Raw genomic sequence first — 17042 nt, forward strand, 5'->3', positions numbered from 1 at the left:
ATAGACACACATAGGCCCTAATGGGACAGAGACTGACCTGAACGAACAGAAGCCACTTCCCCAACACATGTGGACAAGTGTCAGTTGCCTTCTGTTCTTTGGCGAGCATCAGCCTCCAACTGTAGGCCGCCTGCCTCTTTGACTACTGTTCAGCTGCCTCACCCACTGCTGCCCTTTTCCATTTCTTTCTTTTTCATGCTGCCAGGTAGCCATTCTTCCTCCTTCTCTGACTGTAGTAAGATCCCTGAGAGCTCAGAGGACAGGGAAATCCAAAACATACACACGGCTCGGTTTTTGACAACGTATGCATGCACAAGAGATGGAACAACTTTAATGAGTTCTTTGGGGAAAAGAATAGATAATGGTAACTTCCATCTTTACTTCCAGGTGTTTGGGAAGAATGACGTGTGGTTCTGGGTCATCTTCTCTGCAATCCATATTCTGGCTTCTCTGGCCCTCAGCACCCAGATCTACTACATGGGTCGTTTCAAGATAGGTGAGTCACCTGTTCCCCTATACTAAACATGCCATTTAATGCCCCCCCAAGAAAAAATTGTCCTGCTTATCCTAAATGGGAGTGTTACTGGTCACCATGAACACATGCTCTGAATTGTGTTTATTAGCATATATTTTCTCTAAGAGCTTCCTCTCCTGTATAAAATTTCAGCAACTTATTATCACTAGTTCTGTTTTCAACTGAGAAACTAAGCTAGCTCAGAGCTGAGGAATCCTTCCAACTCCAAGTCTCAAAAGCTTTACAATTCACCAGGCGTTTGCATAACAGTATGATCGTCACACCGCTAATTCCACCAAAAAGAGTATTTCTCAGTCTGTAGTATTTAAAAAGAATATTTCTCTAACCATGCTAAGTGGCTATCAAGAATTTATATATGCTTTTCAAATTCTGGGACTGGAACTTTCAGAGACCAACTTGCCAATCTCAGAGGAAGGATACCTGCCTAACGTTCTCTGACATTGTGAATAGATCATGTTAGAATGCCTAGGGTCCTGTGGAAATCAGCTTCTGAGCTACTGTTGGTCATTCAGCATACATGGGAGCAAGTCATATTAGAGAATCTAAATCTCACCCATCATTTTAAGGTCTGGGAAGTCAGACCCAAAGATTCATTTGTATATTTCAAGAAAAACCAACATATATAAACATAGAGGCTCATCCCTAATATTTCCAGAGCCAAGGCAAGATTGTAAATAAAAGCCTATACACCATACATATGAAAATGTTTATGTTATAAAGAAAACTAAAAACACTGTTATATACAGGGAAGAAAGAAAGCAGACCAACAACTGATAAATACACCTTTATTACAACCTAAAAGGTACAAGCTCAAATTTAAAATTCTCAAGTGCACGGGAGAATACCCTAGAACACAGAACAGAACACAGCTGTACAGGAGAGCTGGTCTCCAGCCCCTGCCACTCTTTTCTTCCCACTGCTGGCTCTGTCCTGCACCTTAAGGGGTCTCACAGGTATGCATATGGACACACTGTCCAACATCCAACTGGCCATTCCTTGCCTCTAGAAGTGCATACTGCCCTCAGGAAAATAAACCAGGGGAAAAGTTTATGCAGGTTCTGAGAGCAAACTCAAGGCCATTAGGGCAGGGAATTCTTGGGTCCAGGAATTCAGAATGTGGCCTGGGAGGAGCAATCCCCTTGCTCTGCAGAGTCCTCACTCACTGGGGAATGAGGGCCTTTCAAATATGGCACCCCTGTTGCCCACATCTAAGAGCAATTCTATATAACAATTGGCTTTAAAACTGTCGTGTCTGACTCTTCGCGACCCCATGGACTGTAGCCTGCCAGGCTTCTCTGTCCATGGGGATTCTCCAGACAAGAATACTGGAGTGAATTGCCATGCCCTCCTCCAGGGGATCTTCCCAACTCAGGGATTGAACCCAGTCTCCCGCATTGCAGGCAGATTCTTTACCATCTGGATAAAGAATTCTTTACCATCTGAGCCACCAGAGAAGCCCAGCTTTAAGATTAGACAACAAAATAAAACAATCTATCATTTTAGCAATTTAATTTTCCCTTTCGGCATGCTCAGTAGATTAACACTTGGTGTTAATGTAGCCAGGGTGCCTCCAACTCCTCCAGTGGAAGCGTCATGAGCTAGTCGTGTAGGACATCTGGTCCAGCTCTCTGTTCATGTCCCATCCTCCATACTCAGAAGTGGATGAAACTGTACAAACTAAACTTTCAAAAGGAAAATAATTTAAGCACTATTTTTCTGGGTTTTCCAAGTTGGAAAAATAAAACTGAATATAGATACATGTAATGGTCATGACCATTAATAGATAGAGGGGCTTTTAATATATTTATATCACCTTTGCCCCATACCTTTCTAAAAAGGAGGAATTTAATGTAGTCTATTATAACCATGAAATAGTTTGTTAGGGTCCCAACAGGAAAAAGATGCCATGCCCAAAGACAAATGATTTATTCACAAAGGGATTCTCCATAGGATAGGAGTGGGGTAGAGAAGAATGAAAGTAACCTGGGGTTAGGAGCAGAGAAGCTTACTATCCACAAGCCCAAAAAGACATGGAGAACGTGGTTACCAAGATGTGGAAGGAGGGCATCATGGAGAGCAAGTCAGCAGGAAAGGATCAATGTCCTTTGGTTGACAGGCAGCCTCACAGGGCGGGCACCAGGCAGATGGTACTCTGAGCTGACTGTCCTTTCTCTGTCCCTGCAGTCTCCTGCTGGGGTCTCTCACTGTCCAAACCCAACAGAATTAAGGGGACCCACTGCATGGTCCCTATCGTCAGCCTCACCAGGCATGGTAGGGACAGAGACATGGCAGGTGGGTCTGGAGAAGCAAAGGGAAGATAGTCCTCACATAGCTTATCTGAAGATTTTAAATTCCTGTGCCTAGGGAGTCTTCCCCCAAGTGGTTACAGATTTACCGGAGTCAAAAGGAAAATTCGGTACTTCATTTGACAACTGCATCTACATTTAGTCCAGAGGCAGGAAGTTGGGTTAGTGGAGAGTGGTCAGACAACTGCCTTTGCTTTCTCAAATCACAGACTCCTTTCCCTGTGGCCCTCAAGCCTCACCTGAAAATAAATGTGGACACAGGAACAGTGGCAGCAAGAAGGCAGAGCATCGCATAGTGTTGTTAGTCAGTTAGTCATGTCCACGTTTTGCAACCCCATGGACTATAGCCCACCAGGCTCCTCTGTCCATTAGATGTCCCAGGCAAGAATACTGGAGTGGATTGCCATTCCTTTCTCCCAGAGATCTTCCTGACCCAGGGATCAAAACCGGGTGTCCTGCATTACAGGCAGATTCTTTACCATCTGAGCCACCGGGGAAACCCAGACAGAAAACTACAGAGCTACGTGTCCAAATCACTATTGTCCCTTGCCTCCCCAAAAGGACCACAGAGAGGGGAAGGGTTATAAGCTGCAGGGGGTGCACAAAAGGACACAGGGAGAGAAAAGTCTGACTCATGCTCTGAACGTGTGAGACAGGCAGAAGCAGTCTGTGTTCTTTATGAGAAAACATTTCTTTTGTAATCAGAAAACAGAATTAAAGTCATCCATTTCTAGAGGAAAATAAAACAATCAGTAGTTTACCTGTTTGGCTTCCTTCTTACAAATCTTTTTTTGTTTTTCTCATTTCTCTGCTTCCCACTGATTCAGATGTGTCTGACACAGGTAATGTTCAGCTGTCCTTCCCGGGGTTTTCTAGCTTGTTTTCTTAACAAAACAACCTGCCTGGCTGACCTGCCAAGTCTGCTTTCTGAACATGCCTTCCAAATTGGGCAGGATTTGGTGGGAAGGGGGTGCAGAGAGAGACTCAGAGACAGGTATGCACCCCAACCAGCCCACCTCCTCTGGGCTAGTGCATGCACATCCCCCTACCCCACCACCATGCCCCCAGACTGTAGCTAGTCCAGCTGCTTCAGCTGAACCCAGGGTTGGCCTTGAAGAGTAGCAGCAGCCACAACAGACCTGGGGTCCACCTTCACCGAAATGTTCACTTCAGGCAGACTCCAGCCTTGCCTGTGACGTCTACATGCAGATGACTCACAGGACGGCCCCACCTGGGGCTCTGGTCCTGTTTATATAACAATTGTGACATGCACACTCACTGTGTTTCATACCATCCTTTTGAAGGATTGCAGTAAAAAAAAAAAAAGCTCCCCCCCTCTCTCTCCCATCTATGTTCCTTTGACTATTGTTTTAATCCACATTCAGCCTTTCTGGACATGCTCAATAGTCCCCAGTATCCCCTGGTTTAATTTTTACTGACTTTTAACCACACTGAGAAATACAAATTTGAATTTTCACAAGCTACGATTTCCCATGGTCTAGAGAGAGCAGATGTTTTAAGGTGACTTTTGAGAGGCCCCATCACATCTCTGCTGTAAAGAAAACAGCACTAGAGTAAACCATCAACAGAGGGAACCTTAGCCACAGGAGACCGTAGGCGGGTTGGCCAGCTGCCCGAGTGATCTGTGAGTGCTTGTCTCGTGTCCATCTTGCTTGCCTTTCTGTGGGATGTCGCACGGATAAGGCACACCTGCCATGGAATCCCTGGTGGCCGTGGGGGTGGTGGTGCATTTCTTAAAGCAAGTATTTATTACTGACCTATTAGGTGCAAAGCATGGCTTTTATGAGGTGAGGACATCTTCATCCTGGCCACAAAAGCTCGGGCCACAGTGGAGTGTTCTGTATTACCAGTGACTAAGCCTTCTCACCATGCGATTGTGTCATCTGCAGATTGGGGAATTTTCCGGCGGGCCGCTGTGGTGTTCTACACGGACTGCATCCAGCAGCGCACCCGGCCTCTGTATATGGTACGTGCATGTCCCTGTGTCCCTTGGCCCTCTCCCAGACAACAGGGCGGCGGGCAGTCACTCAAGGCTCCCCAGACCAAGGGGGCCAGATGGCCTAGGGTGGCTGAAGTCCAGTTAGTGAGGGAAGAGGCATCTTGCTTCCTTTTCTTCTCACTCTTAAAAGACAAGATGGAATGGTGCCCTTTTTACATAAAAATTGCTAATCTATCAAGAAAAAAAAATATAAAACTGTCAAACAGTGATGATTGCTAGGGAGGGAGGGTCAAGACAGTGTCCCTATAAAAGCATCATCCAAAGAAGTATGATTATTTCATTTGTGAATAGAAGGCAGTATTAATGACGACACCTGGGCCGTCCCAGGCCATCTGGGTCATATGGTCATTCCAATCACTTTCATCAGGAACTTATACTTTCTGGAGTTTTCATTTGTTTGCTTTTTGTGTACTGTTTGATTCTGACAGTGAGTAGGAATGCTTTTTTCAAATTTATAGTTATTGGTTCTGGGTAAAAATACACTGTTAAATATTCTGCCTTATAGTTTTCAATACATTACCTGCTACTACAGTGAGCAGAGGGATCAGGGTGCTGGTCTCAGCTGCCCTGGCTCACTGGCCAGGGACCCCAGAGAACTTGCATCCCTCCTCTAAGCCACTGCCCCAGCCTTTAGCCAGGCCTGTGGTCAGAGCCCGTGATCCCCTTTGGGCCTGGCACATAGGTGTTCACTGAATTCCTGCTGATAGTTTATAATCAGAAGGATTTTTATATAAAGAATATACAAAATTATAAACTCAAGTGTATTACTATAAATTTTTAAAAATGATGTATCATGAACTTGTGATGTGATTACCACATCATCTGGATCCATATTCTGAAGTACTATGATCTTCTCACACACTAGTATATATATATCGCTCAGACAATCAGAGAAAGTACTTGCATAAAATTCACCAAAAAATTCTTCTTCACTCAAGTTCATGATGCATCATTTTAAAAAATTTATAGTAATACACTTGAGTTTATAATATACATAGTGAAGTGAAAGTCTCTCAGTCATGTCCGACTCTTTGCAACCCCATAGACTATACAGTCCATGGAATTCTCCAGGCCAGAATACTAGAGTGGGTAGCCTTTCCCTTCTCCAGGGAATCTTCCCAACCAGGGATCAAACCCAGGTCTCCCACATAGCTGGCAGATTCTTTACCAGCTGAGCCACAAAGGAAGCCCAAGAAAACTGGAGTGGATAGTCTGTTCCTTCTCCAGCGGATCTTCCCGACCCAGGAATTGAACTGGGGTCTCCTGCATTGCAGGCGGATTCTTTACCAACTGGGCTATGAGGGCAGCCCTATAATATACACAAGATTGGAACAAAAACCAAACGGGGCAAAGTGTGAATGATAACGACAATCATGAATTATATTATGAGCTCTTGGTCAATTTTAGGTGCTAACAGCTTCTCACGGTGATGTCAATTGTATCAGTCTCTAAAATGTATTTCTACGTCTCCAGTCAATAACATATTCAAAATGTGTGTCTAGAAACCAGGAGACTAGGAGTTGCGGGACCTCCTTGGAGCCAGAGTAATGAAACAAATCCCAGTTGTGTCTCAAGAGCTGCCTTAGGTCCCACCAGTCACCACAACCCAGGGAAAGAATCGCAGGTGCCCAGCTCCTTTAAAAACAGGAAGGAAACAGCAAGACTTCTGCTTTACTTACCAGGCTTTCATTTACAGGGAGGAGGTCATGTCTGCTTGCAGTCAGAGGCGTTGCCATTTAGTCCTTCAGAGGATTAGTGTTCATTCATAGGCACAGCTCTCCTATATCGATAGAAAAACCGTTTCAGTAAAGCAGTTTTCTCATAATTGATGCTCCCCGTATGGTAAGAAGTAGTGCACGCAGCCTTTCACTCACTGGTTTCTCTCCTCCTTTCCAGGACAGGATGGTATTACTCATCGTGGGGAACCTGGTTAACTGGTCCTTGTAAGTAGTCTTAGGAAAACATGTCTTTCTCTTTACTAATTTCTCTGTAACACTGTGGCTTAGCTTTCCTTGGCTGTCATTTTTACAAAGAAATCTGAAATTAAGGAGAGTGTGGGACTGTGCTTGTTCTAGAGACTTGAAAGAAAGCTATTTGTCGTCCTGCAAAAAATGCGCTTGTGTACTAGCAGTGGTCTACCTTAAAGCAATGAGTCCCACACTTCGATGCCCGGCACTCATTTGTTCAACAAGACAAACATCAAATTTGCGATATTTATGTGGATAAATTAGATTAGCTATATATGCATATGCATACATACACACATATTTATAAAGAGAGAGATTAACTATGCCAGCAGTCAAAAATGCAACCATTTTAAACTCTTTTTTTAGAGCTTTCCATAATGCTACCCAGTAGGCATCTCTTTCTTACTAGGGGGAGTGGGGTGGTGTGTGTGTGTAAGTCTCTTTCCTGTCTCTTTCTTTCCCTCCAGGTCTCAGTCTTCCTACTCTGCATGTATCATTCTTCTGCCTTTTCTTTTCCTTCATTATTACCTTGGCTTTGTTTCCTCCTGTATGCATGCTGTTGCTTCACTTGTGTCCAACTCTTTGCAACTTATGGACTATGTAGCCTGCCAGGCTCCTCTGTCCATGGGATTCTCCAGGCAGGAATACTGTAGTGGGCTGCCATGCCCTCCTCCAGGGGATCTTCCCAACCCAGGGATCAAATCCGTGTCTCTCACGTCTTTACCAGGCAGGTTCTTGACCACTAGAGTCACCTGGGAAGCCCCTTTGTTTCCTCAAATGACCTACCTCAAAGTAGAACAGTGCAGCGAAAGTACGTTTATGCTAGCTATATTTTATGTATCTAGTGTTTGCAATTTATTCTTAAAAATGTGAAAACCAGAATCAAGGAACCCAGAAAACCCAGAATCAGTTCATGAGAATTTGAATCTTATTTAGGGGCCATGTGCATCCAAAATAAACTTCCCACAATGTTGCTGCCCCAGGGGTTACCTTGGGGAAGGTCCATACCTGTGAAGGACTGTGCTTCACTGAGGGACACATCGAGATGGGTGATTCTTGGCCATGATCACCTGTGATGTTCGCTTGGCCACCCTTTTAGTGAAGACCCTACAGTCCTGGTGATTTTGTAAGACGGTGGAGGGTGCTGGTAGGAGATATGATAATGAAAAACCGATGACAATGTCCACAGGGTCAGAATCACCTGGCCTGTCCCTGCCTCTTGTAGAACTAAAATCAAACCAGGTCTGCTCACAAGACAAGGTGGATGGCCTTTCTCTTCTTAGCAGGAGCTCTGTGGGACACCAGCGCCTGCAGGGTGGGGGGAAATGAGGCACAACGACACACTAGTACTGTGACTGCCCAGCAGGGGGCGGTACCGCCTCACTAAGGTTCTCCATCCTCAGTTTCCCATGGATATTACAAAGGTCATGGAATGACTGAACATAAGCAATGGCACTCCACTCCAGTACTCTTGCCTGGAAAATCCCATGGACGGAGGAGCCTAGAAGGCTGCAGTCTATGGGGTCGCTGAGGGTCGGACACGACTGAGCGACTTCACTTTCACTTTTCACTTTCATGCATTGGAGAAGGAAATGGCAACCCACTCCAGTGTTCTTGCCTGGAGAATCCCAGGGATGGGGGAGTCTGATGGGTTGCCATCTATGGGGTCGCACAGAGTCAGACACGACTGAAGTGACTTAGCAGCAGCAACCTTGAGTCAGTCTCATATAGTCCTTGAAGAACAACAGTGGTGTGTATGTGTATTCATATAGGGAGAGATGTATGTATACATCGAGAGAGACAGAATGAGAAAATAAAACAAATGTGGCAAAATGCTAATAACTGATGAATCTGTGTGAAAAGTATACAAGAGTTTAGAGTATACTGAAGATTTCAAATTGTGAGAAGAGGAAATTTCCTATATTATATAGGACAAAGTCAGTTGAAATAAAAATTGAACAAAAACATTTCTTTGAATCACCTTTAATTTCCTTTATTATATTTTATAGTTCTTAGCATATAAATGTTTTACCTCTTTTGTCAGGTTTATTCCTAAATATTTTATATATTTATTTAGGTGTGAGTTTAAAAGGTATTTTTTTTAAACAATCAATGGAAAGCTATCCCATGCTGTTGGATTGGGAGTATTTATGTTGTTAAAGTGGTCATACTACCGAAGGCAACCTACAGATTTAATATAATCTCTTTCAAGTTACCATGATATTTTTCACAGAACTAGAACAAACAATCCTCAAATTAAATGGAACCATAAAAGACCCAGAATTGCCAAAATGATTCTGAAGAAAAAGAAGAAAGCAAGAGGCATAACCCTCCAAGACTTTAGACAATACTACAAAACTACAGCAATTAAAACAGCATGATATTGGCACAAAACAGATATACAAATCAATGGAACAGAATAGACAGCCAAGAAATAAACTCACGTATCTATAGTCAATTAATCTTCCACAAATGAGGCAAGAATATACAATGGGAAAAAGTCTCTTCAATAAGCGGTGTTCGGAAAATTGTACCGCCACCTATAAATCAGTCAAGTTAGTACACACCCTTACACCATACAAAAAAATAAACTCAAAATAGATTAAAGGTTTAAACACAACATATGACTTGATAAAACTCTTAGAAGAGATTATAGGCAAAACATTCTCTGATATAAACCATACCAATGGTTTCTTAGGTCAGTCTCCCAAGGCAATAGAAACGAAAATAAAGACAAACAAATGGAGCCTAATCAGACTTACAAGATTTTGCACAGCAAAGGAAACCATAACAAAACCACCAATGGAATGGGAGAAAATATTTGCAAACAATGAGACCAACAAGGGTTTAATTTCCAAAATATACAACCAGCTTATACAACTCAATAATAAAGAACAAACGAACAACCCAACTGAAAAATGGGCAGAAGACCTAAATAGAATTTTCTCCAAAGAAGACATATTGATGGCCAGTAGACACATGAAAAGATGCTCCACATCACTAATTGTTAGAGAAATGCAAATCAAACTACAATGAGGTACCACCTCACACTGGTCAGAATGACCATCATTAAAAAGTCTACAGACAGCAAATGCTAAAGAGGGTATGGAGAAAAGGAAACCCTCCTACACTGTTGGTGGGAATGTAAGTTGGTGCACCCACTCTGGAAAACAGTACGGAGGTTCCTCAGAAAACTGAAAATAGAATTACCATATGATCCAGTAATCCCACCCCTGGGCATATATCTGTAGAAAACTATAATTCAAAAAGAAATGGGCACCTATACAGTCACAAAAGCACTACTCACAATAGCCAAGACGTAGAAACAATATAAATGTTCATTGGCAGAGAAATGGATAAAGAAGATGTGGTACATACATACAATGGAATACTACTCATCCATTGAAAAATGAAATAACGCCGTCTGCAGCAACATGGATGCATCCAGTGGAATCCATGTATGTAATGCAATCAGTGTATAACTGAGTCACTTTGCTGTACAGCAGAAGCTAGCGCAACATTGTAAATCAACTATACTTCAATAAAAAGTATATTTTAAAAAATGAACAAAAACTGTTAGTAACAGTTTTACACTTTAAATACTTAGGAATAAACTTGAGAGATATGTAGGATCTTTCTGCAAAACATTTAACTGCCTCATTAGGAGATATAGACAAAAACTTAGCTAAATGAAGAAAGATACCATGCCCTGGGTGAGAAGATTAACTATTGTAAAGATATCAATTCTCAAGGTAATGTGCAAATTTAGAAACTGGAACTAAGTTAATAGGGTTTTATTCAGAAATTTATTTACCTAGTTAGACAAAATTTTCAAAGGTCTCTGCAAAGGATTAACAGAAGAAAGCAAGCACAGAGGTGTATAGCAACAGCCCCACACTATCCGACAGAACTTTCTGGAATAAAGCTTAGTTTATTAGCCACTTGTGGTTATTGAGCACTTGAAATGGAGTCTGACTGAGAAAATTCACTTTCAATTATTTAAATAGCCACACGTGGTTACCATATTGGATAGTACAAGCTAGCCTAACCTACGTTGGGAAGTCCCTGGTAGCTCAGTTGGTAAAGAATCTGCTTGCAGTACAGGAGACCCTGGTTCAATCCCTGGGTCAGGAAGATCCCCTGGAGAAGGAAATGGCAACCCACTCCAACACACTTGCCTGGAAAATCCCATGAACAGAGGAGCCTGGCGAGCTACAGTCCATGGGGTCACAAGAGTCGGACACAACTTGGCGACTAAACCACATCTGACAACCTATGTTAGATAATCTATAAAACAATAATAACATGGTGAGGCACTGATTCAAAATTATAAATTATGAATCAGAATGAAGAGGCCAGAAATCCAACTATATATCATACATGTGCATAGTGTGTATTAAAAACAAGCTTTCAAAATCACAAGATAAGCAAGAGCTATATAATAAATATTTCTGTTATCTCCTGCATTGCAGGCATTCTTTACCAGCTGAACCACCAGGGAAGCCCCACATGATAAAGATCTCTGTTATAACTGAGTAGTAATTTGGAACAAAATTAAGGCCAAACCCCAACCAAATAAACTTCAGTATTTAGACAGCTAGCTAAAAATTGGTAATATGTGTCAAACCAATTATTGAGACAATTCTATGTCTAGTCATAATCATCTTAAATGCAAAAAGAAAAAAGCAGGATATGTCTAAAGGCATTCATTGTTGCCGTTTTTTATAATAGTGAACAACTGAAGGACGAAGAGAAAACTCATTTCAGCCAGAGAGTACTGTTTAGGTACATCCACAGATAGGAACTTTATAATCATTAAAATGAATGTTCTAAAAGAGATTTAATAAATTGAAAGTTAAAAGATTTTTTTAATTCCCCTCCCACCAGAAATGGGGGTGGGGGCTGGAAGGGTGGGTAATACCAAAAATCCAGCTTCCTGGCTACACAACAATTCCTCTGTGCGCTCAGCGCCCTCTTTGGACTCATCTACCGACCCAGGGACTTCGCTTCCTACATGCTGGGCATCTTCATCTGCAACCTGCTGCTCTACCTGGCCTTTTACATCATCATGAAGGTAAGAGTGGCTGCTGGCTGGGCGCTGCGGGCCCTCCTCAGGTGACCGGGTGATGCATGCAGCCTGGCGGCATTTGCTTCTCACCCACAGCTGCGCAGCTCCGAGAAGATCCTCCTGATCCCGCTTTTCTGCATTGTCGCCACCGCTGTAGTGTGGGCTGCCGCCCTGTATTTTTTCTTCCAGAATCTCAGCAGCTGGGAGGTAAGAGAACAGTGTTTGTCTCCTGGACAATGTGCTCTCTCCATCTGGCTTTTCTGACCTTCCTACCTCCCTCTCTTCACGGGCTTATTGCTGTTTATCTGTTTTATATTCTCTAATGTGAACGCTTTTTTAAAAGGGGTTGGTTTTATATAAATATCCACACATAAATACTCAATAAATGCCATGTCATTATTACCGGGGTGGCGCTTCTTAAACACGAAGCCCTATCCCCACTGCCAATGTGATCTTCACTGTGTGTTGTATTATGATTGCGATCCTGTTCCCAATGGATGCTTAATATGTACAGGACGCTTGATTAGTGTATCGTCGCCACCTTATCATAGTCATCATCCATAAACAGATACCCAGGTGCAGGTGTATAAAAATCCATTTCACAGATAGGAAAGCTGAGGCCTAGGAAACTGGTGATGTATGTGAGGCATAGAACAGGGAGGAAGTCTTAGCTCCCCATCACCATAACCACCGCAATCAATGTCAGAACATTTTTATCACCCCAGGAAAAATCCTACATCCATTAGCAGTCCATCCCCATTTCTCCCTAACCCCTTGGCCTGAGGCAACCACTAGTCTTTTGTCTCTGTAGATCCACCTATCCTGGACATTTCACATAAATGGAATCATACGCAGTCAGAGTCTGCCTTCTCTGTGTAACGTTTCCTAGGTCCACCCTTGTACAGATCACATTATATCAGTACATCATGTGTTTTTATTGCTGAATAATGGCTCAGACAGTAAAGATTCTGCCTGCAATGTAGGAGACCAGGGTTCAATCCCTGGGTCGAGAAAATCCCCTGGAGAAGGGAATGGCTACCCACTCCAGTATTCTTGCTTGGAGAATTCCATGGACAGAGGAACCTGGTGAGCTATAGTCCATGGGGCTGCAAATAGTCAGACACCACTGACTGAGTAGCACTTTCACTTTTCATTCCATTATATGAACATGCCTCATTTTAGCAGATGTTCAGTGGATGAATATTTGGGTGGTTTCCACTTTTTGGCTTTTATGAACGCTGCTGCTATGAACATCTGTGGACACATTTTTGTGTGGACGTATGTTTTCTTGGAAGCTAATAATGTAGTGACCCAGGCATCTAGTAGCGAATGTAGGTTTCTGGATACTCCGTCCTCTACGGAGTTGAACTGTGGGACTACTCCCCCACATCCTGCCTCACCTCCTTCCAGGGAACGCCAGCTGAGTCCAGGGAGAAGAACCGAGAGTGCATCCTGCTAGATTTCTTTGACGACCATGACATCTGGCACTTCCTCTCTGCTACTGCCCTGTTTTTCTCATTCTTGGTGAGTTTATAAAAACTTTGCTTCTCTCTTTACATCTTGTATTCTTTTTTTTTTCTTCCCCCCTTACTTACATCCTATTTTTAATTTCCAAGTCTTTATTATGATTCAATGTACAGATTATCTTTTTTTTAAACATTGTACCCTCTAGTTAGATCTTCATTTTGTTCTTTTACTCTTCAATACTTTAAGACACAGTGATAAAATAATTTTCCTTCAGTTGCACGATGCTTGGACTGCACTGATGATTGGAACTCACATGCCCAGCTCCCCCAGGAAGCGCTTTTGGTGGCACTCGCTACCATCTCAGCCACACTAGGTTATTCCTTCTTGTGTCATACTCACATTCCTCCCTCTCCTCCAGTCTCACTACATACCTTATTAATACAAACATTTTCCAAATTCCTGGAGTGGCCTAGGATAGCAGCCAGGCCTTTCGCTGCCTTTCTAACCAGTCTCTTCCAAATCTCTCCTGCAGTCCCTTCGTTTTTTGCCCACACACCTTCCCTGAAGCTGTGCATATTATAACAACCCAGGATGACAACTCCCAGCATACTTCCATCTCAATTTTGACTTTTCCAAAATAAAAGTATATGGTGCCTGCACACAAGTTCTTTTAACAAGTAATAGGGGCCCCCTGGGTTCACGCTGACCCCTTTCTTTAGTCTCAGCCAAGGAACCTCAAGAGTGGAGCGGGGCTGCCTCCTAGTGGCCAGTTTGGGAAGTTTAACCAGTCTGTAGAAACATTCTTCCTTAAGGCTTTCTTTAATCGTCACATTCTCTGGGGAGACAGAGATAATAAAAGTGGAGCTAAGAGTTCCCTCTACATCACAGAGAGAGTGATGGTAGAGGGAACTATAAATGGAGGGTAGGGGAACAATTCTTATAACAATATTCTATTGCAACAAAGTTTTATTCCTTTTAGGTCCCCACTCAAATGTCCCCTTCTAAGTGGTAATGATGCCCCCAGCCACCCCCCAAAATTTTACCTCATCCCATCCCATACTCCCTATATTCCCTCCACAGTTTAATTTTTATCCTTAGTACATACTGCTATCTAACATAGTAGCCTCTGTTCATGCATTTGCTTCATGTCTGAAGCCCTCTCTCAAATGTAAGCTCCATCAGGGTAGACGTCTATCTTTTATCCTAAGCTGTATCCCTAGCATCTACAATAGCACTTAATAGACCCTTGATATATACTTGAATAAATGAATTGCGGAATTACAAGTGTCTATTAAAAGCACAGCGCTGCAGAAGACATGAAAACAATTAAGTACACTTGTGAGTCAGAAAACAGGGACTTATCGCAACTGTGCATTCCTCTCATTTTTTTTGCCCATCTTGTTTCAGGTTTTGTTAACCCTAGATGATGACCTAGATTTGGTTCGGAGAGACCAGATTCCTGTCTTCTAAGCCTCCAGCATGGAGAGCTGGGGAGAGAGAGCCACTGATCTTGGTGCTGTTTCATGAAAAATACAGGGACTGCAGCAAAGTCACCACTGCCAAATGCTCCACTCGCCCATTGATGGGTGAGCTCTGTACACATTCCCACAGGGAGGAGAGGCGCTAAGAGGGACCCAAACCTGCAAGAAAAGGAGGCAGAAGAGAAGTTGCAGCTGTAGACAGAGATGAGCCCTCCAGAGTCAGAAACACCCACCATCCCCTTTTGTTGCAACTCTGAACTAGATGTGCGCAAGCTGCATTGAAGTCAACCACCTTGGGACTCTTCCTACCCTCACCTGAGACTCACCAGCCATGGCAGAACCATGCTACACTCTGCCCTCCACCTGCCTCCCTGCCCAGAGGCCAGCAGCCCAGATTCCTGCCCAGAAACTCCAGGCTGTGCACCTCTGTAACATCCGCTGCTCTAGATATCCCCAAACACCAGCCTCCTTCTCGAAGGTCCTGGGATTATGTGATTCCCTGAAGTCTGGTAGAGGGGTGGCTCCAAGGCCCTGCCCAACCGGGATAGATGTTCTGAAGCACCAGCTGGTCACCTCCACCGCAGGAATGCTGTACGCTTCCCTCAGGCCCCCAGCAGCATTAGGAAGACTCCAGGTTGGGCTCCAGGTTGTCACACACCCTTGGCGGGTAACTGTCTCTGGGACCAAGGCGTGGGTGCTTCCCTGTTCCCTGTGTCTTCATCCCTCCGTTGTGTGTTGACCCCATGACTCAGGCTCTACCTTCTTGGGAAGGCCCTGTTTCTCCACAGATCAGCTCCAAGGTGGACGGGGAAATGGGAAATTCTTCCACCATCGGGAGGAACAAGAGGAATGCCCGACAGCACTAGGAGACTGGTGACATCAGCATCAGGCCAGCGGGCCTCGCACAAAAGACTTGGGTTCCTGGAGCAGATTTAGCAAAGGCAAAAGTACCTCCAATTCAAATAGCTCCATCCTGTGCCCACATCACCCTTGGGGAAGACATAAGTGTTCTCATCAGGGTCACTGCTCTCAGGCTCCTGTGCCACTGACCATGACCCTCCTCTGCTGCTTCATGCAGATCAGGGCTCCAGACTTTCCCCCCGAGGTTCTCTGGAGGCCAGTCTCAGAATGAGCGCATCTCCCTCCTCCTCTCCAGTTGCAGAGAGCTCAGCCAGTTTGGGGTTGTCTCTTGGATTCACATTCTCTCCCCAGGACAGTGTTGAAAAGCTCAGCAGCCCCCACCCTCACTCACACTGGTGGCTGCTCTGCCCCCAGAAAGTCCCATTTTGACCAAACTCCCCTGTTACCTGGCCTAGGATGCCATAATAACTTGTACATGCAAACACATGCACACAGGTATGTCTGCCTGTGAAGCCGAAGTTACTTTCTCACCTCTGCTTTCCCGATCTTTCATTAGAGAAATGGATCAGCCACCCTTTTTAAAATATATTATTCTTTCTCTAACATAATGTTCAAAACACATTTTGGAAGTTTAAATAGCAAACTTACCCTAATTTTAAGAACACAGAGATGCTTTCAATGAAGTATTGTGACCTTTTTTTCTAAAATGCTCCCAAATTTGTAATTGGTCTTCTGTTATTCTTTATTTCTTAAAAATTGTTGGCTTCCATAGGCCACATGTGGCTTCCCAGATGGTGCTAGTGGCAAAGAACCACCTGCAGGAGACATAAGAGACATGGGTTCGATCCCTGGGTCTGGAAGATCCCTTAGAGGAGGGCATGGCAACCCACACCAGTTCTCTTGCCTGGAAAATCCCATGCACAGAGGAACCTGGCATGCTGTAGTCCATGGGGTTGCAGACTTGGACACGACTGAATGACTGAACTGAACTCAACACATAGGCCATATGAAGGCCACCTAGTAAATGGTTCTATTAATCTAACATCTAAAACAAATTTCAAACCTGTTTAACTTTGCTGAGTTGACCTAGTTCTTTTATTTTTAATGCACTAAAGGATTTCGTATCCAAAAAAGGTGGGGGCAGGATGTGAACAACAAAGTTTGTTCAAGCATCCCTGTGGCCTGAGTGAATAAATGGTAGGACACTTAACCTGTTCGGTAGCTTGTCTGGGAAATATGTCCATGGAAATGGAGAGGGGGCCCTGTAGAAATGGATGGATTATGCTGCTGTATTCTTCAGCATTGTTTTCTGACAGTGTCTGCCGAGTGCTATAAAC

General features: G+C 43.7%; 1 protein-coding gene across 12 annotated transcripts in view; it reads left to right on the forward strand.

Annotated features, from left to right (window-relative positions):
• SIDT1 (SID1 transmembrane family member 1) overlaps nt 1–15071 on the forward strand; it is a 103360-nt gene extending 88289 nt beyond the window's left edge. For 10 of the 12 annotated variants that reach the window (XM_044941937.2, XM_044941933.2, XM_044941940.2 and 7 more), the window contains 8 exons: nt 388–496; nt 3669–3683; nt 4752–4828; nt 6758–6804; nt 11797–11902; nt 11993–12103; nt 13307–13420; nt 14771–15071. In XM_044941937.2, coding sequence (XP_044797872.2) covers nt 388–496; nt 3669–3683; nt 4752–4828; nt 6758–6804; nt 11797–11902; nt 11993–12103; nt 13307–13420; nt 14771–14833 — 642 coding nt within the window. In that variant the 3' untranslated portion in view covers nt 14834–15071. The remainder of the gene's footprint in view (nt 1–387; nt 497–3668; nt 3684–4751; nt 4829–6757; nt 6805–11796; nt 11903–11992; nt 12104–13306; nt 13421–14770) is intronic. The other 2 variants (XM_044941942.2, XM_044941932.2) reach the window with 1 other exon arrangement.
• Nucleotides 15072–17042: the final 1971 nt, after the last annotated feature.

This window comes from Bubalus bubalis, chromosome 1 (assembly GCF_019923935.1).
Source record: "Bubalus bubalis isolate 160015118507 breed Murrah chromosome 1, NDDB_SH_1, whole genome shotgun sequence".
Classification (NCBI taxonomy): Eukaryota; Metazoa; Chordata; class Mammalia; order Artiodactyla; family Bovidae; genus Bubalus; species Bubalus bubalis.